Here is a 27,467-nt window from a genome sequence, read left to right as displayed (position 1 = left end):
AGCAATATCACTACCCTTTGGGTGTGTAATTGGATCCCTCGGTACAAGTGTAAGTCCCTGATTCTTTCTGCCACAAGCTCTATCGCCAGTGCAAACAGCAGTGGCGAGAGGGGTCACCCCTGTCGTGTATCCCTCTCTAGTGCTATCACCGGGGTCAGGTGGCCTTTAATCCTGACCCTAGCCACCGGTTGAGTGTACAGAAGGGAGATCATGCCTATGAATTGGTCCCCCATCCCCATGTGTCGCATGACTGAAAACAAAAACGGCCATTCAACTGAGTCGAACGCCTTAGTGGCGTCTAATAAGGAAGCAACTATAGCGTCTTTATGTTGCATTGTCCTAATCAACCCAAACATTCTCCTAAGGCCATACGACGTGGATCCCCCGGGCTTGATTAGCCCGCACCATTGACTGCATCTTGGACAAGAGCCAGGATGCTAGGACTTTTGCCAGAATTTTATTATCTATATTGATTAGGGAATTGCTCGGTAGGAAGAGCAATCAGTACTGAGCTTGTCCAGTTTCAGCAACACCACCACCATTGCCTCCTTTAATGATTCCGGGAGATGTCCCTCTTCTAAGCTATGATGAAACATTGCCAACAGGTGAGGACCCACTCTGTTGGCATAGTGTTTATAAAAGTCTGCCGTAAATCCATCTGGCCCTGGCGTTTGGCATTAAGGCCATCTGGCCCTGGCGATGGCATTCACCTCCTCAAGTGACAAAGGATGGGATAATTGTTCCCTTTGCTCTACCGTGCACCAATATAGGGGTATCTGGTCCAGATAGCTATCAATGTCTGCTTGGGATGCCCTAGTTTCGGAGGAGTATAACTGCTTATGAAACTGAAAGAATTGCCGCACTATCTCTGTGTCTTCAAACCGATCCCTACCAGTCTCGTCAACTATTGCCTGAATCCTGCCTCGATGGTCTTCCATCTTGGTTGCCCTCGCCAGTGTCCGGCCCGGAAACTGCCCCTCACCATACTGACGGATCGCCGCCTGGCCCCTGATATATTTCAGTTCTCTAAGTGCCAATGCCTGGAGCTTCTGTAGATGTAGCAGAATCTCTGCCTGCTCTGGGTTTGTCTGGGTGGGTGAGGCCTCCTGCAGCGCACATATATTACTTTCTTTGGCCTCCAGCTCCCTTCTGATCTGTCTGAGAATCACCACTTCCTTAGATAAGCATTCCCATCTCATCACGCATTTAAAAGCTTTCCCACAATGTCCCCGGAGATTCCACTGATCCCACGTTAATTTCCAAAAAGTTGTCTATAGCCATTGTCAAACTCTCCCGAAATATCTTGTCTGTAAGGCCCTCACATTTGAATCGCCTCTGCTTCGTCCGATCTGATAATCCCACTTCTAATCTTGCCGGGGCCTGATCTGATATGGTCCACGCTAGAATCTCCACCTCTTCTACCTGCTCCAGCAATGTTTGCAATACCAAGAAGAAGTCTAAGAGAGACGCCGAGTTGTGGGGTGCTGAGTGGCACGTGTATTGCCGCTTATCCTGGTTTCTCACCCTCCATACATCTTCAACCGCCCAAGTAAGAGCCATGCCCTGTAGCGTGTTAGTCCATTTAATCCCTGACCCTTGGCTGCCCCCTGTCCGGTCGAGTGCCGACTGCATGACTGCATTGAAATCGGCAGCCCACACAATCTCCCCCAATGGCAACCCATCCAGCTGACAGTCAATCCATTCCAGCGTATCTAAGGTGTCTTGATTCAGGTAGTAATAGTTGATTAATGTGTACAATTTCCCCTGGATAGTGCCCTGAACCACCAGCACCCTGTCTTCCCCATCTTTGATGGCCTTTTGTTGTTGAAATCCTACGTTACTATTTATTAACTTGCCTACCCCTCTTGAATATGAGGAATATGATGACAAATATCTGTGGCACCCCCAACTCCTCCCTACTTTGGACTTCGACTCTGATGTTAAGTGGGTTTCCTGTAGAAACGCTATGCCAATTTGGTGCCGTTGCATATACAGCAGGACCTTCCGGGACTCTTTGGGAGAGTTTAGGTCCCTGACATTCCAGGTGCAAAAGTTAAGTGTAGCCATCAACCTCCTTCAGAGCATTGGGTCCCCATGGGTCCAGTCTCTTCAGATGGATGCTCCTGCCATTCCACTGTGGACTTACCCAATAAACTCTGCTTGCAGCGTTTGTAATAGGATGGACATGATACTGGCTTGCAAAATGTGCTGTTCTGGTGTCACTCAGTGCGATAGTAGTGAGACGTGTATAGCAATTTACCAACCCACCCCCACCGACAACCCCAGTTCGTCAGTGCCATGTTGTCACCCCTCTCGTTCCCCCGTCAACTAGCCCCTCCTTACCCCCCACCTACCCTCCAACTTGTCAACGTTGTTCCCCCCACTGTCGCCCACTTAACTTAAGCTTCCGCTTGAGGTACTGCTAGAGAGCCATCCCTCCTAACACACCTTAAATTATGTGGTGGCCTCCCGACCCCCTTAATCCTGATTCTGATCGACATTTAGTACCAAACCATGTCAAAGGATATACATTCCGAGGCATGCTGTCACCCATTGTTGCCCCTTGCCGGGGGCTCCTTGGGAGTAGTTCCAGGAAGGCATTGGCTTCTTCCGGCGTCTGAAAAAAGATTGCTCTCCCCTTGTGCTCAATGCGTAGGTTGCCCGGGAATAACATGGCATATCGAATACCTCTGTCTCGTAGCTGCTTCTTGACTGTGGTGTAAGTTCTTCTTGAGGCCTGCACTTTATCCGAAAAGTCTGGGAAGACTCTGATTGTGTTACCTTTATAAGTCACTCAGTCCTTCTCTCGGGCCTTGCAGAGAGCCGTATCTGATCGGACGGGGCAGCGTTCCTGGGATCGGTCTCCTCCCGCTCGGTATTCAGTGCAGTCTTTCCACGATGTACATCTGCGAGAATACATCTGAACCCAGCGCCTCCTTCAGCATCTCTTCCACAAGTGGTTCCATGTTCTTCTGCTCCACCGACTCCAGGACACCAACAATTCTGGGATTATTCCTCTGTGACAAGGATTCTAAGTTGTCCTGCTTGTCGGTGAGGTCCCTTAACATGCGTTGTACTACCGACATATCCCTGGTCAGTGATGTTGTTCTGTCTTCCACGCCTGACACTCTCCCTTCAACTTCATCTAGTCGTTCCCCATGTTTGTCTAGACGCACTTGCATGTGGTCGACCTTGGATGGTGGCCTGCAACTGGTTGAAAATTACCTTAATGTCCTGGAATGCGCCATCTGGGTCCTGGGACGGGGACACAGAGGGTTCCTCCATTGGTTTATAGCTTTCTGACTGTGACAGTGATTCGAAGTGGAGTTTGGATTGCTGCTTGTTCTCTTTGCTGGATTTGGGCATCTCCCCAGTTCTGGAGCCTGCTTGCGAGTATTTAGGTGATACTTATGTCTAGCCTTGGGCCAGTGGATTTCCACCCCCAGCTCCTGCGGATAACACTCTCTGTGTGCCTCCTCCAACTCCTGCCGGCTGAGTGTGGTCCTTTCTTAGGTCGTGAGCCCAGGAGGCGCTGCGCTCTATGCTCCGCAGGGACTCTATTGTACCTCTGCCTTTGAGCGCAGGGCCTTCTGTGAAGCAATAAATGGTGGAGACATCCCTCTTGTTATTGCTGATCCTTGTGGAGAGCCTGTATCATGGTTCTGCTGCTTGCAGGAATGACACACCCTTACAAAATTACCTTAATGTCCTGGAATGCGCCATCCGGGTCCTCGGACGGGGACACAGAGGGTTCCTCCATTGGTTTATAGCTTTCTGACTGTGACAGTGATTCGAAGTGGAGTTTGGATTGCTGCTTGTTCTCTTTGCTGGATTTGGGCATCTCCCCAGTTCTGGAGCCTGCTTGCGTGTATTTAGGTGATACTTATGTCTAGCCTTGGGCCAGTGGGTTTCCACCCCCAGCTCCTGCGGATAACACTCTCTGTGTGCCTCCTCCAACACCTGCCGGCTGAGTGTGGTCCTTTCTTAGGTCGTGAGCCCAGGAGGCGCTGCGCTCTGTGCTCCGCAGGGACTCTATTGTACCTCTGCCTTCGAGCGCAGGGCCTTCTGTGAAGCAATAAATGGTGGAGACATCCCTCTTGTTATTGCTGATCCTTGCGGAGAGCCTGTATCATGGTTCTGCTGCTTGCAGGAATGACACACCCTCCCACTCCAATGTTCTCACTATGGGCCACCTCACGCGGCCGCGCCTGGTTCAGGCTCCAACCCAATATTCAATCCTATTTGTTGCCCTTTACTGCTGCTATTGTCTTTTTGCGTGATCCCGGGTAGTCACAGGATGGTCAGGGTGCCGGCTCCACCGGGTTCCCCCTGAGTGTTGCCTATTTGCTGTGGAGAGCGGGCAGCCTCTCTGTGCACTATGCTGCAGTAGGTCTACAAACCTTGGGTGTGTCTGCCGTTGCTCCCTATACGGCGGGTTGTCGCTCCCCGGCCTTGCTCGTTGGCCCGTTCTGTGACGCAGGCCAAAAGCATCAGTCGTCGATGCTTCTGTCGGGTCCGAGCTCTCATGAGGACTTGCAAAGTCGGCATGCGTCCTCCACACTGGTCAAGGACAACATTGAATGCAGCCAGCCCTTATCAACTCCCTGAAAACACCCACTGCTCTTTCCTAGGTTTCTGCAAGCCTTTATGGTTCCGGACCTTGAAAGCACAGTATTGGATAGAAATGCGCTCGTACGATGAAGGGTCACCCCAAACCAGACCTGGGGTGTTCAGTTACGTTAGAAATATGGATGTATGTCATTTATGTATGCCTTCTCTGCAGTGTCTCAGAAGTTACTGGACCAATTGTGGTATTGCTGTTGTCACTTACTTTTCCACCGCATCGCCAGTGACTTGATTGGGAGACATAGGGCCTCATTACGCGGTAGGTGGTAAGGGATTACCGGACCTGGTAAGGGCACCGGTGCCGGTAATCCCTTACCACCCTATTCTGAGGTCCCTTAGCGGGTCCCTTCCATAACGCCTGGTTTTACCAGGCGTTATGGAAGGGACCCGTTAAGGGACTTCAGAGCTAATTACGGTACAGCAAATTGCGGTACCGTTATTAGCTCCATGGGGGCTCGAATGGGAATGGGGAATGGTTCCCGGAATGGGGACTTACCGGGTCCTCCAAGGTTGGAATGACCCGGTAAGTCCCTATTTCGGACCCGGAATGTGGTAAGGGGGTAGCCATGGCGCTATTAGCGCCATGGCTACCGCCTACCGCGTAATGAGGCCCATAGTGTTTTGGGACCCGAGGGCTTATCAACATCCATTGTCTGCAATGCGGATCCAGGTCTTGAAAATGCAGCGCTAGTTAGCTGTGCGCAGATGTAATGAGGAATGGACCCAGTTCCTACCTGGAATAGTTCTTTACGCAAGGATAGCGGATGAATAGCTGTCATGTGTGTAGTTACTGAGTTATCACAGGACTAGATGTGGAGATGCAAGTGTTGTACGTCGTTCTTCCTTAGCACCAGTGGCTCCTGTTTGGGGGACGTAATACCCCGGCATCCAGAGGTCTCCCTTCATGTGTTATCTCCGACCTTACTCCCTGAGTCGATGCTTCACAGACCGGGTCTTTACTTCGTGCAGGTTTCGATTTGTGTCACAGGTGATCTGGCTTGGTTCCCGCCTCCCGATCGGTGATAGTATTCGCCTTCCCCACCAGGGTAAGGCTATTTGGTCTGACGCCTCCAAAATGGCCTCCATGTTTTGCTGATCCGACGTACAATATGGCGGCTGTTTGTGGGCCACCCAGGCCCCGGACAGGTGGTGTTCCCACATCGCACTCTCACTCCTGCGAGGCGCTCCCACAAGTAGAGCGCCCCGATGCCACTGCTCCTCAAGTGGCCCTGGCTGTGCTAGGTCACCTGTCTGGCGCTGATCCAGCGGTTTGGGACTTCACGCCTGAGCGCTGCAGCGCCGGCAGCCAACCACGCAGTCCTGCTGTTGTCCGGACCAGCATGGGGAGGGTTATCTGCACTTCCCCGCTTCTTGGTGTGCCAGCCTGATTTTCACGTGTCGGGTTTAATATCCTGACCACAGCTTATCGTCACAAATCTTGAGAGCGAGAGTCCGCACTCTGGTGGTCCGGACCTGCGCGCCCCCACTATTGGCTCTTTGGAGTATCTGACGTTTGGACTGCCAACACGGAGTCCGCACGACGGGCGTTGCAGCACTTCTGTGCAATGCCTCTTCCCTCTGCAGCAACAGCGAAGGATGGCCTCACACGCTCCCAGGGACTCCGAGCATAGTTCTGGTGCCCGCCAGTTGCCTGGGAGGTCATGCTGCCAGTGGTATCTTCTAACCTGCTCAGTTCGTGGGGGATGATTTTTCCTCTCTGCCGGATGTATTTGTATTTAATTGATTTATAAAGCGCCTTACGCCAAAGCGTGTTGGGGGCCTGGGTTGCTGCGGCAGGGCCTGTTGCCCTTGCAAGGTGTCCAAAGGTTTTGTGCTTCTTCATCACTCTCCCTCTCTCCTCCGGACTCCTCGGCCTGCATCAGGGGTCCACCCAGCTGCTCCCCAAATCCGATTCGACCCAGGGTTTCACTCTGCTTTGAGAGGGCATGTTCAGCAGCCTCATACTAGTTTCAACACTGCTCTCACTGTCGGGAGTGCCTCCGGATTTGATCCGGATCTTGAATGGGGTGCAGGAGCTCACGGCCATCTTGGCTGGGCTCTCAAGAGCCTTCGGGGGCTGGGCAGATCCTTGCAAAATGGTCTTCTTTCCAGCACCTATCGCATGTGTGTCCTTTGGCTGGGTACTCATGTGCATGTGACAGACCCCATCCACATTGCTGGCATTGCGTTGCGCCTGTTTGACCACTGCCCATTTTTCACTGGCTTACTTCCTTGCCACTTGTCAGCGGAGCACACCTCCTCTATTTTCTCCCTCTGAATGGGGGCTTCCAGCTTGAAATGCTGCCTGGATGCGTCCACGGCAGACGCTCGCATCTCTGCTAGCATTTGGGATCATCCTAATTCCAGGATCATTTCCAAGGTTAACCCTGGCTCCCTGAGGATCTGCTTCCTCAGTCTGACCGAACTGCAGCCCTAATCTCGTTGTCCTCTAAGTTGCCCAATGCACAGGAAAGTGCGATGTTCAGCAGCTTGCCATGCAAAGCGTCTAAACTCTCTCCTTCCTCCTGTCTCGCAGGTCTCACAGATCTCATCCAGAACAGTTCATAGACACTGTTAATCATGGGCATAAAGTACTCATTCAGTGCTACAACAGCGGCTGCATAAATTGGTCCCGGAGCCACAGAGTTTTGAACAACTCTTGAACTGCGGGGCCTGCTGAGTATAGCAAGGTCACCCATTTTGTTCTTTCATTTATCTCCACAGCCTCAAAATAAACTTTGAGTTGTCCACCCATGCTGTCCATTGGGGTCCCAGACTGGAAGGCGTTCCCACCACATCAAAACCACACAGTGGTGCTAGCTGTCCGTGTCGATCGTGCGCCCCCCCAACCGCCTGGGTGCCATCCCTGTCCACCCTCACGTCATGTGTGCACCACTCTATTCTGCGCATTCAATTTCACCGCCTGGCAGCCTGAGCGCGACGGGGAGCAAGCACAGACAGCCACGCCGGAGGAACGCCAGCAGCTGCAGGCTTTGACACAGAGCACTTCCTTCAGTCACCGCCAGTGGGCCCAGGATCAGCTAGGGCCTGTCAGCACAGTGACCCACATGATGGCAACCAGGCTGCTTGCGGGCACCCGGGCTGGGCCGTACACACGTTCCTCTCTGTTGGTAAACACACTCCACCGGGGCACGGGGGCCCGAACTCCCTGTTGCCAATGTTATATCCGGATTTGGGGCACCCGGGCTGGACACGCAACTACTGGGAGGCACCCAGCAGGTTCAGGTTTGCTGCGTTTACGCAGCTCCAATCAGGGCAGAGTAGCACGCTGCTACGGTCAGGATCACCAAACCGGGTCCAGGCACTGGGAGCACCCAGCACACTTAATCCTTGGCACTGTGATCACACAAGCCAAGGTTCACTCCAAGGCCGTGGTCACATGGCTCACACAGCACACAGTAATACACGGACACCAGATGGCCGCTCTCTGGTTCTCCAGTTGCACTGTGTGCACGTGCGCACTGAGGCCCCTTTTATTAACTCGTGTCATGATGAGCTCATGACACCTTCTCTTAAACGGGCAATACATTTGTATTAAAGGGACGACACCACAATGCCCTTTAAAATGTTTACAAAAGCAAAGCAACCCCCAGGGCCTCTTTGCAAATGACAAAGGGTGTATGGCAACACAACGGGGTCATTGCTGACTCTTTTATGCTTTTTATTTCAAGAGGGGCAGCAGCAGTTTGAAACGTGTACGTCTCCCTTCGATTTTTGTCCCTCAAACTAGGATAGAAATACTGTTATTTTTTTACCATTTCACAGTGACAGGCTCCTTTAAGACTCATCGCTGGGAAATGTGTTCCCAGCACCCACGTGGCTGCTGGCAGCCTATCATACATTAGTGTCAGATGCACCCACCCACCACTAATGCATGCAAGGAGGCGGCTGGCCAGTGCATCATCTGCACAGGCTCTAAGAAATGCAAAGTGCACACTTGCTGCATTGGCCGAATCATTTCTAAAATCACACAAGCAGAAAAAGTGCCTCGTCCATTCTGTGTATGTTACTTGTGTCATTCTTTGTGAACATGGCTCCAAATGTTGAGGTATTGCGTAAGTGTGCACACCATCCCCATTCATCCACCCCTGGCCTATTCATAGTGCTCTGGCATACCCCTAGGAACGCTAAGATTTGTCGGTCTTGGATTAAGTAACACAAGCTAGTGTTGCCAAACTGTGTGCGATAACTTCATGACGTTAACTAGCAGTAAAGCTGCGAATCCTTTTATGAATTTTATTTATTTATGTATTTATTTAATTATTTGTTTCATCCGCGCTGGAGCCCACAAATACCTCTGCAGTCCCTTTGTGAGACCTCGAAATACCATTTGTGAGTTTGGTGCAATTTACACATGAATACGTTCATACTTTTGACAGGATTACGTGAAAAGTTAAACATCTGCATCTTTGATGGACAGGTCTCCCTTATATCCCATCAGCAGACGTTAAGTTTGAAGTTCTCTTAAAACGAATCCTTTTAGATTCAGAAGCTATGCTGCAGTTTTGGGGACATGCAGCAACAATAATCCTACTCCCACTATTACATTTTGCACCAACGAATATCAAAAGTGGAGTGCAGAGCATCAATAGGGCTCAGTTATATTCTGTACAGAAGTACACGGATGTACCAATTTGCATGTATCTACTTCATGTTCATATGACATTTAGTTAATGTAATATATGGTATAATATGAACAGGAAGCGGTATGCGAAGTCTATGCGTATTTTGGAAAGTGTTTACCATTGACTGCTCCAGAGGAACAACTTGCTGCAGATGGATCATCCGAATGCTGTTTGCGTGACCTTTCAAGGCATTTCCCAGAGCTCCTTTCGGCTGCAAAAAACATACAAATGCATATTTGAGAAATTCGATTTTTCCAAAGAATGCCATTCAGTTGTCAAGTTTCAGGCTACAGTAAATGAGTAACAGAAATATATATGTGTTTTGCTTTATAAATAAATGTAAAAAATGGTAGCGTATGTTGCTTTGGACATGCACAGACACGGGAAAGAGGCCTGTGATCGCCTGAGAGAAAGAACGACGTGTTAATGTGACATGCTGTGCTCCGAGCAATGTTCCAAGCAGATCAGAGGGGGAGTGATTACATTCGTGTGCCGATCCAGTGAAACGAGGCACTCCCATATGCCACCGCCGATTGGCATTCTGGCTGCATGTTACATTTCAATACAAAATAAGGTGGTATGTGGTGTAGGGTGGGTGGCCCTTTACCCATTGGCATTCAGCATGGCTTAGTTACCAAAGAGTATCGAACGGCCCACACTCATAACGTGTGTTTGAGAAACGAGTGGCTGTGAGGTCTGGACCTGGGAAACGTCCTATCAGAGCGCTGGGTACTGTGAACAGTCAGCATAGGCTTTCTACAGAGGGCATGCGTTTTTTGGGTACCAGTGCGCGTGCACGCTGTCTCCTTGTTGTTCTTTCTTCCACACGCACACACTTCAATACATGTACAAAAGCTCTGATTACTTACCTGTAATCTTCATTACTCCTAGTCCTACTCTTCCTCGTCACAGTACTTACTTCATGAGGCCCCCTGCCTCCGACACAGGACCTTCTTCTATTTCTTTAAATTCCTATAACTCCTCCCCCACATCCACGTCACTCAGTTTCATATTACCAAGCCAGAGCATGGGACCTTCCCCGCAGGGAGGGTGAGGATGGCCCTCAGTACTGTGATGAGGAAGAGTAGGACTAGGAGTAATGAGGATTACCAGTAAGTAATCAGAGCATTACCTCCACGTCCACTCTTCCTCGTCCCAGTACTTACTTCATGAGGTATACCAAAGCAGCAAAGGGGAAAAGATCCCAATGAGACACAGAGCTAAAAACAGTGCAGCAAACACACCCACAATAACTCTTAATTCACATCCCCACAGACAAAACTCCAACCACGAAGGAACCAACCCCCCCGAGTGGGAGAAACTGAACCCATAGCGGTTGATGAAAATCCCTAGACCAGCCAAGGCGGCAGCCATACAAATCTCTTGCAGAGAAAAACCCTCCTTGCATCGGCCCAGGAAGCCGCCAAACCCCTGGCGGACCGCCCCTGATCGTGCGCAGGCACAGGCAGGCCAAAAGCCACATAGGCCCTGGGATCACAACCCGGAACCATCGGAAAATGGAAACCACAGATGCGTTTTGCCCAGCCCCAGCCGGACCACAAGCAATCAGAAGACTATCAGATTGGTGGAAAAAAACCTAGCCAAACCTAGCCAAATACTCCAACACGTCCCGCCGGACATAATGTTAAGCCAAGCCACCTCCTCATGCATTCTCGGATCATGAAAGAAGTCAGGGAGAACCAGATCCTGAGAGGTGTGAAAACCGAGATACAACTTAAGGGAGGAACTTCGGACCACACCTCTGCAGCACCGAGTCTGGCAGCACCCTCAGGAAAGGAGGGTGACATAAGAGAGCCCCAATCTCTCCAAGCCTACGGGCAGAAGCGAAGGCAATAAGAAAAGCAGATTTCAGTGTAAGATGTTTGATATCAATCTCGGAAAAGGGCTCAAAAGGAGGCCCTTGAAGGAACCATAAGGGGAAGCCCTTTATCAGCATAAGGACGGGAAGAAGAAAAACCCTGGAGCAACTTCCCCACCAACACCTCCCCATCCAAGTGACCATCAGAGTCCCCCAAAAGCAATTTCATGGAGGCCTACTGAGAGCGAAGCCTGGGAAAAAAAAAAAAACTTGCAGGCCCCTGTCAAAAGCCCTTCTGGAGGAATCGAAGGATAGCAGAGAGGCCAGAACACAGGCAAGGGATCCCAGACCACCCATACCAGTCTCGGAAATGGCCTCAATGCCTGCCGAACACGTTCAGAGTGGAGGGTCTAAGAGCATCCATTATGTACTCAACTACAGGATCTGAGAACCCCTGAGATATCAACCTAGACTGAGCAATAGCCACACTGCCCATTGCATCCAGTGGAATTCCAACCGCAGATCCCCTTGAAGGGGACACGGCCACCTGGGAATCAGCCAAGGTTCCTAGGACCGAAGCTCCAACAGAGAGGGGAGCCAACACCGGCGGGACCAGAACTGAGCTAACAACAACACAGTCACCCTGGACACTCTGATGCGCCAAACCACCCGGGGCAGAAGGGGAATAGGCAGAAAGGCATAAAGGAAAACCCCAAGGCCACTTCTGCTGAGGCCGGGGATGCAAACAGGTCTAGAACCGGGGACCCTAATCTGACACAGGTCACTGCAAAGACCTGGGCCAACAGGACCAGTTCCGCCGAGGAGTGAAAACCGGCGTCTGAGAAGATCCGCTTGAACATTGTCCACCCTTCTGATACGTGCGGCCACCAGAGACACCAGATGAGATTTCTCCCAGGTGCCTATCAGCGCTGCCAGAGCATTCAAGGAACGGCCGGAACCCCTTTTGCAGTTGACATATGCCAAGGCCGTCGTATTGTCCGATCGGATCAAAACCGCCGACCGTCCAGCAACTCCTTGTAGTACACCAGATCTTGGACAATGGCACAACTCTTGCCAATTGGATGATCGCCGGCTCTCCCAAGATCTCACAACCCTTGAGCTGAGAGGACCCCCAATGTAGACCCTTTCTGCTGGCGTCGGTAGTAAGAGAGGCCACAGGAGGATGGACCATGCACACCTCAGCCTGTAGACCTGAAACCCCCCGCCACCACAGCAGGGAGACTCGCAGCGCTGGGGACACTGAAAACAGAACAATGAAAGCTGAGACATCGGAAACCAGTGGGAGAGAGTATAAGACACCAGGGGACATAACCGAAGACGGGCTCAAGGAACCAAAAAAACGCAAGACGCCACGTGCCCCGTAACTTCAGCAACAGGCGAGCCGAGACACACTGCCTTCTGAGAACCCAGCCCAGACCAGCCAGCAAGTGCCCCCCCTGCACAACATCCAGAGTACGCTCTCCCCAGACGTCCGGACAAGCAGTGCAGGGTCTTGAGACCCATAAGCAGTTGACACATCCTAGAAGGCATAGGGACCAGGAACACCCGCAAGTAGAAAACTTGAACCTGAACAGGGAGAGGAACGGGCAAGGTGGTAACCCATAACAATCGTTCGGAGAGAACGGATCCCATGGCCAACTACTTGGACCGTGAGCTGGGTACCAAAGTCCTAACCATGCAAACCTGGACAGGAGGAGGCAGGAACTGCAACTGATGCCCCCCTCCGGAAGGAGCCCATTACCCAGGAAGCCGAACCCCACCGGTCCCATACACCTCAGAGAAGATAGAGACGAGGAGCCAGGGAAAACCACCAGTCACTGCACTTGCACCAGAGGAAAATCACAGGACGTTGAAGCATGCCTGCGCCACAATATAACAGCATGCTTGTCAGCCCACAAAAAGATCCGACTTATCAAAAGGAAGATACAGGACAGCCCAGAAGTCCAGCAGACCAGGCCCCCCCCAGCCGACAGAGGAGCCACCAGGCTGGCGTCAAAAGGGCAGAGTACTGTCAAAGCAGGGCAAAGCAATCCATCCCAGATAGCAGACATCAAAGGCAACCCCCCACCTGGGGTATTCCTACACTGGAAAAACCCACTGAAGTGACATCCCCCTCCACCGGCACCAGGGGCTCTGAAAACCCCTCTAAGCACAGACATGTGCCACCATGTGCCATATCACTTCCCACAAGTCTGAGAGGAGGCGTGAAAGCAACACGTCGGCACCGGAGGACCTAGACCCTCAAAGAAGAGACACTGGGAACCCTCTGAATGGCCATTACTTCCATGATGCATTTTCTATAATTCCATGCCGGACAAGGGAAAAGAAAATCATCTCCTTTGACCTTCCCTCGTGCAGTTCAGAGGAAGAGGACAGGACAAGGAGTCTGCGTCCATAGCTAGCACAGACCCAAACACACCACTAACTCGCCACATTACTGAGAGGTGGCTTGAGCCCTGTATCCAGTAGCTGGTAGCCCCAAGCTCTAAATCGTTCCAATGCGTCGGTCTAGGAAGGATGAAATGCCGAGTCAGCACCGCAGATACTCGAACCCGAAGTGTAGACTATGCCAGGCCGGTACCCGTCAGGGCGCTTGCAGACGCGTCCAAATCCACGCCGTTTTCACAGGCTGCACGAAAAGAATGCAGCCAACACCCGGTGCATCCTGGGCTGCGTGTGTCTAAGGAGCGGGTAGTATGTGACATGCCTGTGACAGAACAGAGCCCCCGCACTTTCAAAGACTCTTTGCCACCGTCACCCCACGACAAGAAGCAGAGAGGCCTCACAACAAACCTACCAAGTGCTTGCCATTATTTCCAATAAAGATGTGTATAGAGAGCACGAGGAAACGGCATGTTGAAGGAGTCAGGATGGCCATACAAGCAGGAGAGGGGAAAAATGTCAAGCACAGTCCTCCCCTCTCCTTACCTTCCACCAGAGAATGCAGCTAACATCCGGTGCATCCTGGGCTGTGTGTCTGAGGAGCGGGTGGTATGTGACATGCCTACGACAGAACAGAGCCCCCGCACTTTCAAATACTCTCTGCCACAGTCACCCCACGACAAGAAGCAGAGAGGCCTCGCAACAAAAGGGAAGACTTATCCCATGCTGCCAAGTGCTTGCCATCATTTCCAACAAAGATGTGTACACAAAGCACGAGGAAACGGCATGTTGAAGGAGTCAAGATGGCCATACCAGCAGGAGAGGGGAAAAATATCAAGCACAGTCCTCCCCTCTCCTTACCTTCCCCCAGAGAATGCAGCTAACATCCGGTGCATCCTGTGCTGTGTGTGTCTGAGGAGCGGGTGGTATGTGACATGCCTGCGACAGAACAGAGCCCCCGCACTTTCAAAGACTCTCTGCCACTGTCACCCCACGACAAGAAGCAGAGAGGCCACACAACAAAAGGGAAGGCTAGCCCATACTGCCAAGTGCTTGCCATCATTTCCAATAAAGATGTGTACACAGAGCACGAGGAAAAGGCCTGTCGAATCAAGATGGCCAAAACAGGAGGAGAGGGGAAAAACATCAAGCCCAGTCCTCCCCTCTCCTTACCTTCCCCCGGGCCATGCAGGACCCGGGACACAATGCTCACGCTGCGGTCCGGAGCCCAGCAAAGAACCGAGCAAGGCAATCCCGCTCAACTGTGACCCCAAGCCCCGCAGGTGGCCCAGGAGCAGCGCCGCACCTGAGGGAGCCGAGGGCCCCTCCACACAGCCCTCCCGAGGGGGCCAGCAATTGGTGCTCCCCAGTGCCCCGCACCACCGGGAAGAAAATGTCCAACCTGCCGGAGGCAGGAAAAATTAAACTGAGTGGCGTGGATGTGGGGGAGGAGTTATAGGAATTTAAAGAAATAGAAGAAGGTCCTGTGTCGGAGGCAGGGGCCTCATGAAGTAAGTACTGGGACGAGGAAGAGTGGACGTGGAGGTAATGAAAAGAAGATCTACATGTCTGTGTTCGCCAAAGTTCTCCAAGCGTTGTATATAGGCGTGGTGAGGAGCCCTAGTAGACAGCAAAGCCTTGGGTAGCTTCCTTGGGGGCTTGCCATAGCAGAGAAAAGGACGCCATGTTATTTTACTAGAAACTGCTCTAGAGATTAAGGATGTTCTAATAAGTTAAGAGGTAAAACTAAAACCACCGTTATTAGCCAAATACCGCCAGTTTTACCTCCCTCCACATTACAGGATCATACCTCTGTCTTCTGGTGATAAATACCACAGTCAGGAAAAGTCGCCAGATTAAGGGAGAATTAAAAAAAATAAGTGCCCATATGCTTTTCAGTTTTTACCTGTGCAGAGGGAAGTGGAAGCACTTCCCTTCAATTCAGAGAAATAACCTTTTAATGGGGTCTGGGGAAGGGGCTGACATTTCGGACACCACCATCTTTTCAAATAATGGAGAAAGGGTGAAATGTGATCCTTTTGTAGATTAAAAATATACAGCAGAGCCGTGTTATGCAGCAATACTTTATAGCATCTATTTCCATCATCGGGGTGGAAACGTATAGAAGAAATATAAAAAATACAGCAAGCAGCCTTTCCGGAACAATGCCAGCAATATTCTGGTAACAGCATTGCCGCTACCACTTTGGCAGAGGTAAAGTCATAATTGGTGGGATTTTCAGGAAACCATCAGGAAGAGGTAACCAGCTCTGGAGTTATTGCTTCAAAAATTATCTGCCCAACTCTATGAGGTCTTCGGTGCTAAAACCAGCCAAATATTTGAGAAGAAATTGTTCAGCGAGCCACAGTCTTGCCAGAGTAGCCCATGAAGGCTAGTCAAGATACCTGCAGGGCTGGTGGACGTGGCAGCGGCGGAGTGCTCTGTGCCTGCTGGAAGTCTGGATGACCCTAACTCTCAATGGGGTAGGAGTTTTCTTTAAATATATATATACATTGGTATTCTAAATGGTCTGGTACAGTTAAAATAACTTTTCACACTACACTGTACAAAACATTTTTCATACCTCACATATTACTAACATAGCACATAATATAGCCTTATATTGTATTTATTTATTTGTCACACACAACACCATAAAACCTCAAGCCAATCCCATACTAGATCTTAATGTAACCATTCTAACGCAGTCGTGGCAAAATGTCCTTAGACAATAGTTTTTTTTAAAAAAAAATTCCAAGCACATTTTCGTCAAGGCCTTAGACTTCCCTGAAAGACATCTTTGCCCAAAAATAATTAGTCTATATCGTTTGAGCATTATGAGGAAATCTTCGCCAAAGAAATTACAAAGAGGGCTCTGCTCAGTACATGAAGTAACTATATGCTGAACATTTCCTCATGCAGTTTTCCTGTTACAAAACCTGTAATATCTATCACTTACAACAATACCTAATCTAGAGCCAAGAACACCCAGACTAGGCGCCAGATGTTCTCTGCATTGGGCTGCGTGACTATAGTACAGCAGCTGCGGGTTGCTGGGGACTTCTCCGGCCACCATGCTCAACATTGAGCTACAGAAGCTGTGGGTGCTTAGAGTCTGCTGTGGGAAAGTTCATCCAGGCCTTGCACTGACCCAGGTGATGGAAAGACAAGAGCACATGTACCGAGACCTTCCTTACAAGTCTGAGACCTTTGTAACTGAAGTCCAAACTAGAGGGGAGCCACGCATGACACCAGTACAGTCAGGGTCGGACTGGGACAAGAAATAGGCCCGAACAAAAAAAAAAGTGGCCCACCCCTCGCCTCAAAAAAGTGGCCCACCCCTCACCTCCAAAAAAGTGGCCCTCAAACCATCATCCGTGAATCGCGTCAATTCATGACTTTTACAGAAAATGCTACATATTGAGGGTTCATGTGTCTGTTACATTACAAAACAACTCATAAAATAACATCACTTTGCATACAGTTCTGTGACAGGGTCCGTCCACAGCTCCGAGGTGCATGTGTGGCATGAACCAACCACCCCCTTGCGGTTTTGGTACCTGCTGCAAGTCAATGCTTATACAGGGCTCCGCAACCCTAGCAGGGAAGGAGGGTTAGGGTGATGATGGTTGGATAGGAGGGGAGGGCGGTAGGGAAACCGGAATGAGGTTTAGGGAGAGGTCAGAAAATGCTACGTATGGAGGGTACATGTGTCTGTTACATTACAATACAACTCATAAAATAACATTACTTTGCATACAGGTCTGTGACAGGGTCCGTCCACAGCTACGAGGCCAGGAGTGGCATGAACCAACCACCCCCACTGCGGTTTTGGGACCTGCTGCAAGTCAATGCTTATACAGGGCTCCGCAACCCCTCAGTTGTACTTCCATGCCTACTTTAACTTGGGTCCTTCTTTTGTGCCTCTTGCTTTCACTCTCTGCTGTTCCCGCTCATCTTTTCCCCCAGTTGCAACCCCTCCCCACAGTAAAGTCATATTTTACCATGGGCAGGGCCACAATCCATCGCTATCAAGGAAGCCTATGGTGGAAAAATAAAGCTCATAGGTGATCCCCTGACATCAGAATAGTCAAGCACAAGACACTAGGCATCAGCCTATGTGCAACTTCTGCTCATAACATTCTTGTGTCTCTCGCCATCCGGAAATGTAAGGGACCACCATCAGAACTAACCCCGCAGCGTCCGCGAAAACACACTGAGCTAGCTGGTGGTGGGCTTGCTGCCCCTGCCTCATCCTGTATTTGCCAAACCACTGCACTGTCTTTCTAGCTCTTAATATTGCAAATTCCTTGGCTAGGTGGAAAAGATGGGCAAAGGCGTTAGGGTGTTAAAGGCACTGGTAAGTACCATAGCAGCACACCACTGTCTTGTTGTTTTTTAATTAAGGTAACAGCGCTATTGCAGTATCCACGGGAGATAGATTGAGCCTTTAATAAGGAAATCACTTTTATTATTTTCTTCACATAGAACTATGTGTAGGTTCTATGAAGTGCACATTCCAAGCATTGCTTATTAAGTCAGCTGAAAAGCGTAACTGGAAGCAGCAGGTAGCAAGTAATTTTGTTTACACCAGTAGCCATTTTCAATTTCAGCTGCAAATATACCAGAACTATTTTTCAAACCACTTTTTAGAAAATGTGTCATGTCAGAGTTTAATCATGTAGCCATGCTTGAGCAGTTGCTAATCCGAGTTCTGTCTCCATGTTGCGACAGGTGTAACTTTTTCATATAGACCCAAGATGGAGGGCAGGAATTGTGGTTATATAATAGGAACAAGCAGCCATCCACACTACACTGAGGCACTGTGTGTACCTCAAACCGGCCCAGTGATTCGGGGGTGGATTTCAGACTCCATGCCCATCCAAACTTTGCTTGGCCTCTCTGCTGAGACTGACACCAGGGTTCCATGTTGTGCCAACGTCACCAGTGTTTAGAGGCAAAATTAAATGGAAAAGAAAAAAAGAACACTCATTCGTAGAATTATCCCAACGAAGGGTGAGCCATGTTGTTCTATGACCAAAATTACAGCAGTGTGGACAAGAATAGCAAACCAGAGGACCCATGCACAGTCAGCCCCCCTCTAAGAAAGGCAAAAGCATATGTACATGCCTTGCCAATACAATTGGGGCTCCTAGTAATATTTAACATTCTCTAGACACTGAATGTGTTCATGAATGTCATTGTGCAGCTTTCTCCTACCGAGTTGTGCTATCCTGCTTGGCTCGCACTGGTGCCCTGCCCGGGGCGCATGGAACGCTAAAGCACGCGCACCATGGCCCCTGAAGGGGCTAGGGGGCGGGGGGGATTACCAGGCCGCGGGATGCTTTGGGTGGAACATGCATGCTACTTGATGTGTCATGTCTGAGTTTAATCAAATCAGCGCAAAAGTTTTCAGCGCACCAAAGAACATTTCTATGAATTAAACCAGTTCCCAAATGTAATAGTTGCCATAGATTGCACACATATCCCAATTAAGGCCACTGTGAACAATGAGCACGTTTATGTGAATCGAAAGAATTATCACTCCATAAATGCGCAGATGATTTTTTTTATGCGAAATATATATTAGTTACCAATGCTGTTTTCAAGATGCCAAGCTCCACACATGACAGCTACATTTTTAATCATAGTCAAATAAAGAGGCAACTCGAGACACAGGTGTTCGGTGATGGCTGGCTGCTAGGTAAGCTTAAGTAACATTATGGACCTGATTCACAGAAGCATTTTATAATGGAACAATCCCATTGCAAAACGCTCTGTGAATTAGGCCCATGTGTGGTTAGAATTCAGATCAAATGCGCGTTGCCGGTAGAGCCTCATTTGCAAGTGACATAGTGTTGGTTTATTTTAGGAGAATCAGCATGCAATTGTAGTCACCTGTTTTCCCTTTTGAAGGTGACAGCGGCTATGGGTTAAGGCCTTACCTGTTCACCCTAACTCCAACCCACAAATAGAGGGGAGAGCAAGTACAATGCTGCACATGGTAAAAGTCGGAATGACATTGAACAGAGATTTGGGATTCAAAATTCTCAATTTAGGTGCCTCCATCATTCATGGGGTGCCCTTCAATATGATCCATAGTTTGTTTGCAAACTAGCATTGTCTCGCTGTATTCTTCACAACATAGCCATGCGAAGAGGCGGCCCCAAGTCACTACAGGTGATGATATGATGGGCCCTACGAGAATAGTAGTAGTACTAGTCCTTACCTCAGTGGCTGGCTGGCTGTTGGTCTGCTAACTGTGGGCTGTGGCCTGTGGCAGTGGCACTGGGCACTGTCTGCTGGCCGCCTCGCCTGCTGCTTCGTGGTCCTCCTGTGTGTGGGCACTGGACTGTCGGCCTCCAAGTTGTCTGGTGAGGTCCAGCTCAGTGGTGCCTGGTGATGGTGGCTCTCTCTCTGTCTCTCTGCCAGAGCGCTGCCTGCTGCGCTGTGTCGGTGTGACTGCGGCGTGCCCAAATAAATCAGGGCCAGCCCAGGGTGGGTCAGAGAAGCAAGCGAGGCCCGAGGCAATTAGAAATAGCAGCAAATGGGTGGGCAGCGCAGCCTGCCTGGCCGAATTTTCATTGGCTTTTCTGCGGCGCCGGCGGCCCCGGGCCCCAGCCCAGCCCCCAGGCACAAGTTGAAGACAGTTGCTTTCAATTTTGCAAAGAAGTGTTACTTACTTCCTGATCACAAGAAGAAATGGCAGACTGCTGGTGGGAGCGGGCTGCAGCTCTTCGAGTGGGCGGAGAACCCAAAGAAGCACGCTGGAGCCAACCAGTTCATACGATGAGCAGAAGAGGATGACGCAAAGAGGTTTTCACCCAGGAGTGCCAGAAGCGAAAGCAGTGCTCCTGGGCGTTCGCCGGTGGAGAAATGCAAAGAGAATTTTACTGGGGAGCCGTGAGGAGCGGAGAAGCCCAGCCAGTGCCACAGGAGTGGTGGAAACTCGAAAGCCAAGCAGCGCTAAGGAGAGAGAATCCAGCGGCTGTCAACGGCAAGCTGCAGACTGAAAAGAAGATGCTGGAACAAAGGGAGCACCGGGTGTATTGGTGAAAATGCTGTACGTTAAACATTGGACAATCCAAGTCGGCTAAAGAGAGAAAATCCTTTCTTAATAATGAAAGTAAATCCACAATGCTAAGGTGGTGAATGATTGGAAGTGTGAGCAAAACACTAATGAGGAAATAAACTATGGATTGAAGGAATTAGCCAAGAGGGCTAATGTGGTAAACTATCAAAGGTGGAGTTGCAAAGACAGACAACTACAAAAAGTCCTGGCAGGACAGTACACAAGGTAATAGCAAGTGTGTGAATGCAAGAAGCTCTGGCAGGAGAGTACACCAGGCAATTGCAATGTGTGAAAACAAAATGCCCTGGCAGGAAAGTATACTAGGCAATCAAAAGTGTGTGAATATAAGCAAATAGAAAAACCCTGGCAGGAGAGTATACCAGGTAACCTGACAATGTAAAGGCCACCGATAAACATGTAAGTGACTTTGATATTGAACAAGAGAAAAAAGACATTTTCGAGAAGTTTTGAAGAAGTATCCAGGGGAAGGGAGACACCCTCTGGATTAAGGAGCAATATCCTTGAGAGACGTTATGTTGGAGTTATTAATTTCCTTTTTAACACATTTCAAACACTGAAGGACAAAGACATTGGGCCTCATTACGAGTCTGGCGGTAGCCATGCCGGAAAATCCAGCAGGCTGCCACCAGACCCGAAATACCATTCTGCCTCCATGATTGCCGGAATCACCGGGGCATTACAACCCAGTTGACCCAGTAATTCCGGAGGTGGAATTCTGTAAAATCCCATAGGACTCCACGGGAATGGGGACAATGGAAACACTGGTTCTGTCTATGACGGAGCCGGTGTTTCCATTTCCGCCTGCAGGCGGTTGGCATTACTCCTGCCATGTCAGACCAGGCAGGAGTGACACCTCCCGCCTGTAGAACTCGGAATCAGCCGGTCCGGAAACAACGGTGGCGGCGGATTTACCGCCACCGTTGTTTCCGGGCCGGCTGACTCATAATGAGGCCCATTATCCTTTTCACTTTAAGATTAATTTCATTAGAATGTGAGAGTCAGAATAGTACTTTGGACACAATACGGTTTTGTTTTGGACATTGGGACACTGACAGATCCTTACCTTTGAGTTTAGGAAGGAAATCCCCTCTAGTACAGGGACAGCAAGGCATTTTCCCAACCTCTACCGAAAAATATGTTTATATAAAGTTCTGCATTAAGCTAAAATCTACAGAAGAGGTAAGTATTAAAAATCATAGGTGCATTTTAAAAAACGCTTTCCGTCAAGGGGAAAGTGATGTTAAATGTCAACATTCACAGAGTAGCTGCTGAGAAGGCTATCTTCGTGTTGGTGAACATGGAGGACCCCTATCCCACCAAGAGGAGATCCAGACCCAGGTTTGAGGACCAAAGGCCCTTGGAAGGAAGACTGCAAAAAGGTCTACAGGAGAAGAGATGTAGGCAAATACCCATGGCGGTAGCTAGGTAGGAGCAGTGCCTGCAGGACAATCTCCCATGTACTGAAGAAATCCCCCAACATTAAATTCATAGGCAGAAGCCCCCTGCCAGGTTGTTCAGGGTGCTTGAATACATTTATGAGACATAGGCCCTCATTACGATACTGGCGCTTAACCATGGCGCTATTAGCACCATGGTTGGTGCCGGTATCGTAACGAGTCCGCCAATGTTCAATGGGGAATTACCACCCCATTCCAAGGTTGGCGGGGCGGTAATTCCCCATTGAACATTGGCCCTTCCCCATTCCCATTCTTTCCCCATAGGGCTCAATGGGACTGGGGTATTGCAGTACCGTACTTAGCACCAAGGTCCCTTTGCGGGTCCCTACTTTTACGGCTGGTCCCGCAAAGGGTTATAATGTGTTAACGGTGCCGCAGCCTTTTACGGCGCCGTTAACCCATTAGCACCAGGGTCGTAATGAGGCCCATGAGGCCTCATTACACCGAATGTGGTAAGGGTTTACTGTTACCGGTAAGGGTACCGGTACTGGTAAAGCCTTACTGCCTTACTACGAGGTCCCTTTGCCGGACCCGACCTCAACGGCTGGTTTTACGGTAACCCTATGGCGGCTCAATGGGAATGGGGAAGTGCCATGGTGAATGGGGAATTACCACCCCCACACACCTTAGAATGTGGCGGTAATTCCGCCATTCACCATGGCGGACTCGGTTCGGTACCGGCGGCAGCCATGGCGCTAATAGCGCCATGGTTACCGACTACCGTGTAATGAGGCCCTTAGGGCCTCATCACGAATCTGGCGGTAACCCTTAAATGTGGCGGTAGCGCTATTACCACCGCATTTAAGGGTAATAGCGCGAATTTTCCCCATTGGGCCCAATGGGGAATGAGGAATTCCCGAATGGGCCCAATGGGGAATGGGCAATAACCCTTCCGTCAAACCCCGCTAATAGCGCCGGCGTTACCGCCCAACTCGTGATGAGGCCCTTATGGTGCAGAGGTCAGTTCCGGTGTGAGGTTTCTGCTGGTTGCGGTAAAAGTGCCAAGCAACAAGTACTGCACCCAGCCACAGTAGCATCAAAAGGGCGGGAGCAGCGGTGGAGGTGCAGCTCGAGGACCGCCACGACTGTTCCCACTGGATCATTTGTAAGAATCACCTGAAACTGGTATCCTCAGGTTGGTGGGGAAGGGACGGCAGACCTATGACTTCAGCAGGATCAGGAGGTTGCATCAGGCTGCCAACAAGGGTTCCTCAGTGTTATCTTTGTCTCTGTTACTTCAGAGTGCACTCCACTAGTCGACTAGAAAATGGCTCACACACCCACCCACACAGTTAGGGTTAACCTGAGCCCTCCCATCACAATACATGCACTTTACAAAGTGTTGGCGGCCACTCATGCAGTGGTGTTTAGCCTCACTCCTCCTTTCACAGGTAACAGCACAGGAATTCACAAGGATGCTGATTGAAGTTTCTGGCAGACCCGCACCCAGTTCAAACAGTATCACATTCAGTCAGGGAGACCTTTGCGAGCTCTGAGTAATAGGTCAAATAGAAAAGTGCCAAACTTGCCATTCGAAATGTGTGATTTATATAAGAAGGGCCACAAAGAAATTGGGCAGGTCACAGGGCTTTTACTAATTTTAGTGTCTACCTTTGGTGGTGAAAATGCGCCGGGCACTGCTCCCAAATAAACAATATAGAACTACCACTGGTCTGCAACTCTGACACACTATCTGGGTGAAGAACCATAGGGCACTTTGGAAGTACCCCCTGTTTAGCTAAACCATCAAAACAAAGTTCTAGGGGGCTCACTGGAAAGTAAAGAAATGTACTTTTTCCCAACTCAGTATAGCAGAGTATGACTTTGGATGAGGGAATGTCTACCTAGATGAATTATGAAAATATACATTATACCTAGCAAAAGGTACGTAGAATGTTGATGCTGGATACCGATCAATAATGTGGGTTCATTTTCTCTAGGAGCATGTCTTACACAGTGTGTTCTCTACAGGGCTGGCATGGGTTACTTGTCGATCATCTAATATATGCCCACACCTCGTCTCTGTCATGGATATAATGCTGACTGTCCCAGCTCTGGCCAACAAATGGTTAGTCTGTGAAGTGAGAGGTCACAGGTCATTGCCATCAGATTTTCCACACACCTTGTGTTGCAGGGGAGGTAACAACACTGTACTCAGGCACGGACTGCCCCTTTCGGTCTTTCGGCCCATGGCCGAACGACTTTGGGGTCCCCTGGGGCCGGTTTTCCAGCAGCCACCTCTGGGCCGTTTTTTTTGGCAGGCCCGGCGGCCCCGGGCCGACCTAGTGTGTGTGTGTGTGCGCCGAGCACCGCAGAGCAGCAGCTCGCGACTGGCTCCAGGGGCTCAGAGTCAGAGCAGGAGGCCGCCCACGGCTGGGAAGTCAGATGGGTGGGGGTGGGGGCTTGGGCTGCCTGGGCTGGGCTGTGCTGTGCAGCAGGGCGGGGAGCCAGGAGGGGGAGGCGCCGGCCAACTAGAGTGTTGCCTGTGCTCAGGGCTTCCTCTGCTCTGCATTCCTCCATGTCTCTTCTTCATCCTAGTGTTAAGGTGTTTCTGGGAATAGTAGCTTCTTTTTACTAACTTGCACATTGTAGGAATAGTGTTATTGTGTTCTGAGGACAAGTCAATGTTTGAGAATTGTTCTGTAGATTTCTTTTTAGAGAAATTCAGTACTCTCTTTTGGGAAGCAGGCAAGGAACCACAATAGGCCATTAGGATGTTGTGTATGGGAGATACATCCTGTAAGGGGGAAGGAGGATAGCATGCCTCATCCGTGGACACCACCACTCTCTGCTGGAGGTTGTCCTCCATCAAATAGCCGCCCCCAGTGTCAGGATCAGGTAGTGGCTGCCGTCCCTTGACCACATGGGGGGATGTCACCACCAGAAAGGGAGTAATGATGCTATTGGATTCATTACACTGTCCACTCCCTTTAAGGCCCATGAACCAGTCTAAGTGAATGGAATCCAAGGGTCAGCTTTAGTAGACTCCGGATGTAAACAGATGGCCGCAAGGGTAGACCTTGTTTTTGCGGATAAACTACAAAAAGGGGACCCTGGAGGTATATCACTGGACTCCAGTGACCATTAATATCAGGGGCAGAGAAACACTCAAACTCAGCCTTAGTCCCCGGTCTCCCAGAGGAAACTATTATCGGCAGGGACTTCCCTGGGTTTAGAAGTATTATTTCAGAAATAAATAAATCATCCAATAGATATTCCCCCTTTGACCCCTGGGAAGAGGAAGAATTTACAACCATCATTCCTACCGGGACCTGGGGTGAGAACTCCCGAGACAGTCTTAAGTCAAGCCAGAAGAACAGAAATCCTATGCAATCTTAGTTGAGGAAGTCAGCGGCATTAGGGGAAGGGTATGTGATGACTCCTTCGATGTCATCACTTCTCCCTGTAGGGGAACCTCTTCCCATGAGGCCAAGGAGGTGAGGCCACTACCAGATAGTCATTCTGGGGGTGGTACTCAGCGGGAGGATCTCTTGGGGAGAGACTCCCCCCCTCTAGGGTCAAGGATGATTATTTAAGGGAAATGAGGTATGACACCCTTTACCCAACATCCTCATATCCCTTGCACCCCACCTCCATGTTGCGTCACACCTCCATGTATGTTTGCGAGATAGAAAATCCAACATATACTGAGACGAAGAAGAGTAGGGATGACTTACTAGGGACTTCCTTAAAATACACTGGGATGAGAAGGAGCTGTGGAATAATGAAGAATTCTCCAGCGAACTTGAATAGAAAGTCTAGTTGTTATGACACATTGAGAACAGAAAACAAGGACGTACTAGTGGCAGAGAGATAGAAAGACTGCCACCAAGAGCCGCAGAGAGCTGCTTGTGTGTTGAAGTTGTAGCACGAGCGATTTTAATCTGCGCTTCCAGGCCAGAGGGAGAGAGCTCCAGGGATACTGGCGGTCGGCCGCGTCGGAAGGCCAGGAGGCCTGTAGGGGCAGACCTACACAGAAGACCAAAAGAGAGAAAGAAGGTGAACAGCAACCAGGAAGGCCGTCACAGATCCCCAAGGGAAACGAGAAGCCAAAGTGAACACCCCCCAAACCAGGAAGCACTGGTGACCTGCCGAGATCCTAGACAAGTTAAGGGTTGGCTTGGGAGACCTGGAGGGGACATTGGGCAGTTCAGGAGCTGGGCACAAGCAGTTGTCCCTAAGCCCCTAGGCAAGCAGGAAGTTTGGGAGGCTCGACAGTGGCAGGAAGCATACAGCCTACCTCTTCCTCACCACAGTGGCAGAACAGGTCCCATTGACCATTAGAGAACGGACCAGAACCTTGAGTATAATAATGAGACTCTGAGAGGGAGACTCCCTCACGATAGTGGCAGAGAGACCCACTAACAACCATTATAATAAAGAGAGTCTGAGAGGGTGAGTCCCTTGCACCAGTGGCAGAGAGAAGGCAGTTGACGACCCCAGGAGGGTGAGACACCCTTGCCAAGATACAAGTCCTATGCCCCGTGTCTATATTTGGTAACAGAGTAAACCAAGTGTGCCAGTGCCAAGAAGAGGAGAACTCAGGGTCAAGGCCCAAAGCCAGAAGGTGTCAGGGTCTGGCTTGACTGAATTCCACAGGAGCTGATGCTGGCCCCACAGACCCTCACCAGGAGTTCACCTCTCAACCCTTAAATATAAGCTGAGCTGAAAACCCCAAGAAAGGGAAAGGGGAATTTGGAGAAAATAACAATGGAGACACTGCAGCCCTTCAACCGTCTGGTAGGCTCTGGTATCTGTGATAAACAAATACACCTGGTTACTTATATGATAAGAAAACTTCTTTTCTAAAATTATGCTAAATAAACTCTAAACTCTTTACCTCTTAAACCTCAGTAAAAGACTTGGAGGTTAGCAATCTTTGTGGAATATCTTGTAAATATATCTTGTGTTGTGCAAATAGTTCAAGCCAATCTAGTCTCTTTATAATCCTAAAGTGATGGCCTTTGCAACATCTTTCCGAACTAGATATTCTTCTTGCTTCAAAGTTATTTTGACCTTATGTAGTTTTCAATGCTTACATTAATTGCAGTCTTTCTATGAAAACATTGAACTCCATTTGCATAGATTACTTTAAATAATATTCTTTAACTTCCTGGAAAACTGCTTTCTTTCTGCTTGTGAATTGTTTTCCTTATTTACACTAAGAACGTATAGATTCTTCTTTAACAAGCGTGTGCGATAAACACGTGAAAACAGAAGACGTGAAGAATTGTCCTAACGTGTAAAATACACACGCGATTATTTACAAAACCCGCGCGCGTGAAAAAATACGTAAACGCGATAAAAAATAACACGCGCTGATAAAAATGGACTCGCGCTCTATCGCAACCCAACACACGCTTATTCTTGAGACGTATTTCACGTAAAAAATGTACACGCGCTAAAATTCACTTGCGCAATTC

The 27,467-nt window shown here is 49.7% G+C and overlaps 1 protein-coding gene across 12 annotated transcripts in view; it reads right to left on the bottom strand.

Annotated features, from left to right (window-relative positions):
• Positions 1-27,467, bottom strand: part of PROM1 (prominin 1) — a 922,577-nt gene that overhangs the window by 124,424 nt on the left and 770,686 nt on the right. For all 12 annotated transcript variants that reach the window (XM_069631918.1, XM_069631917.1, XM_069631924.1 and 9 more), the window contains one exon: positions 9,391-9,483. In XM_069631918.1, the coding sequence (XP_069488019.1) occupies positions 9,391-9,483 (93 nt within the window). The remainder of the gene's footprint in view (positions 1-9,390; positions 9,484-27,467) is intronic.

The sequence above is a fragment of the Ambystoma mexicanum genome, chromosome 6q, assembly GCF_040938575.1.
Source record: "Ambystoma mexicanum isolate Mex_15411 chromosome 6q, UKY_AmexF1_1, whole genome shotgun sequence".
Lineage (NCBI taxonomy): Eukaryota > Metazoa > Chordata > Amphibia > Caudata > Ambystomatidae > Ambystoma > Ambystoma mexicanum.
Note: the sequence above shows the minus strand (reverse complement) of the source record. Positions and strands in the feature narration are given on the sequence as shown.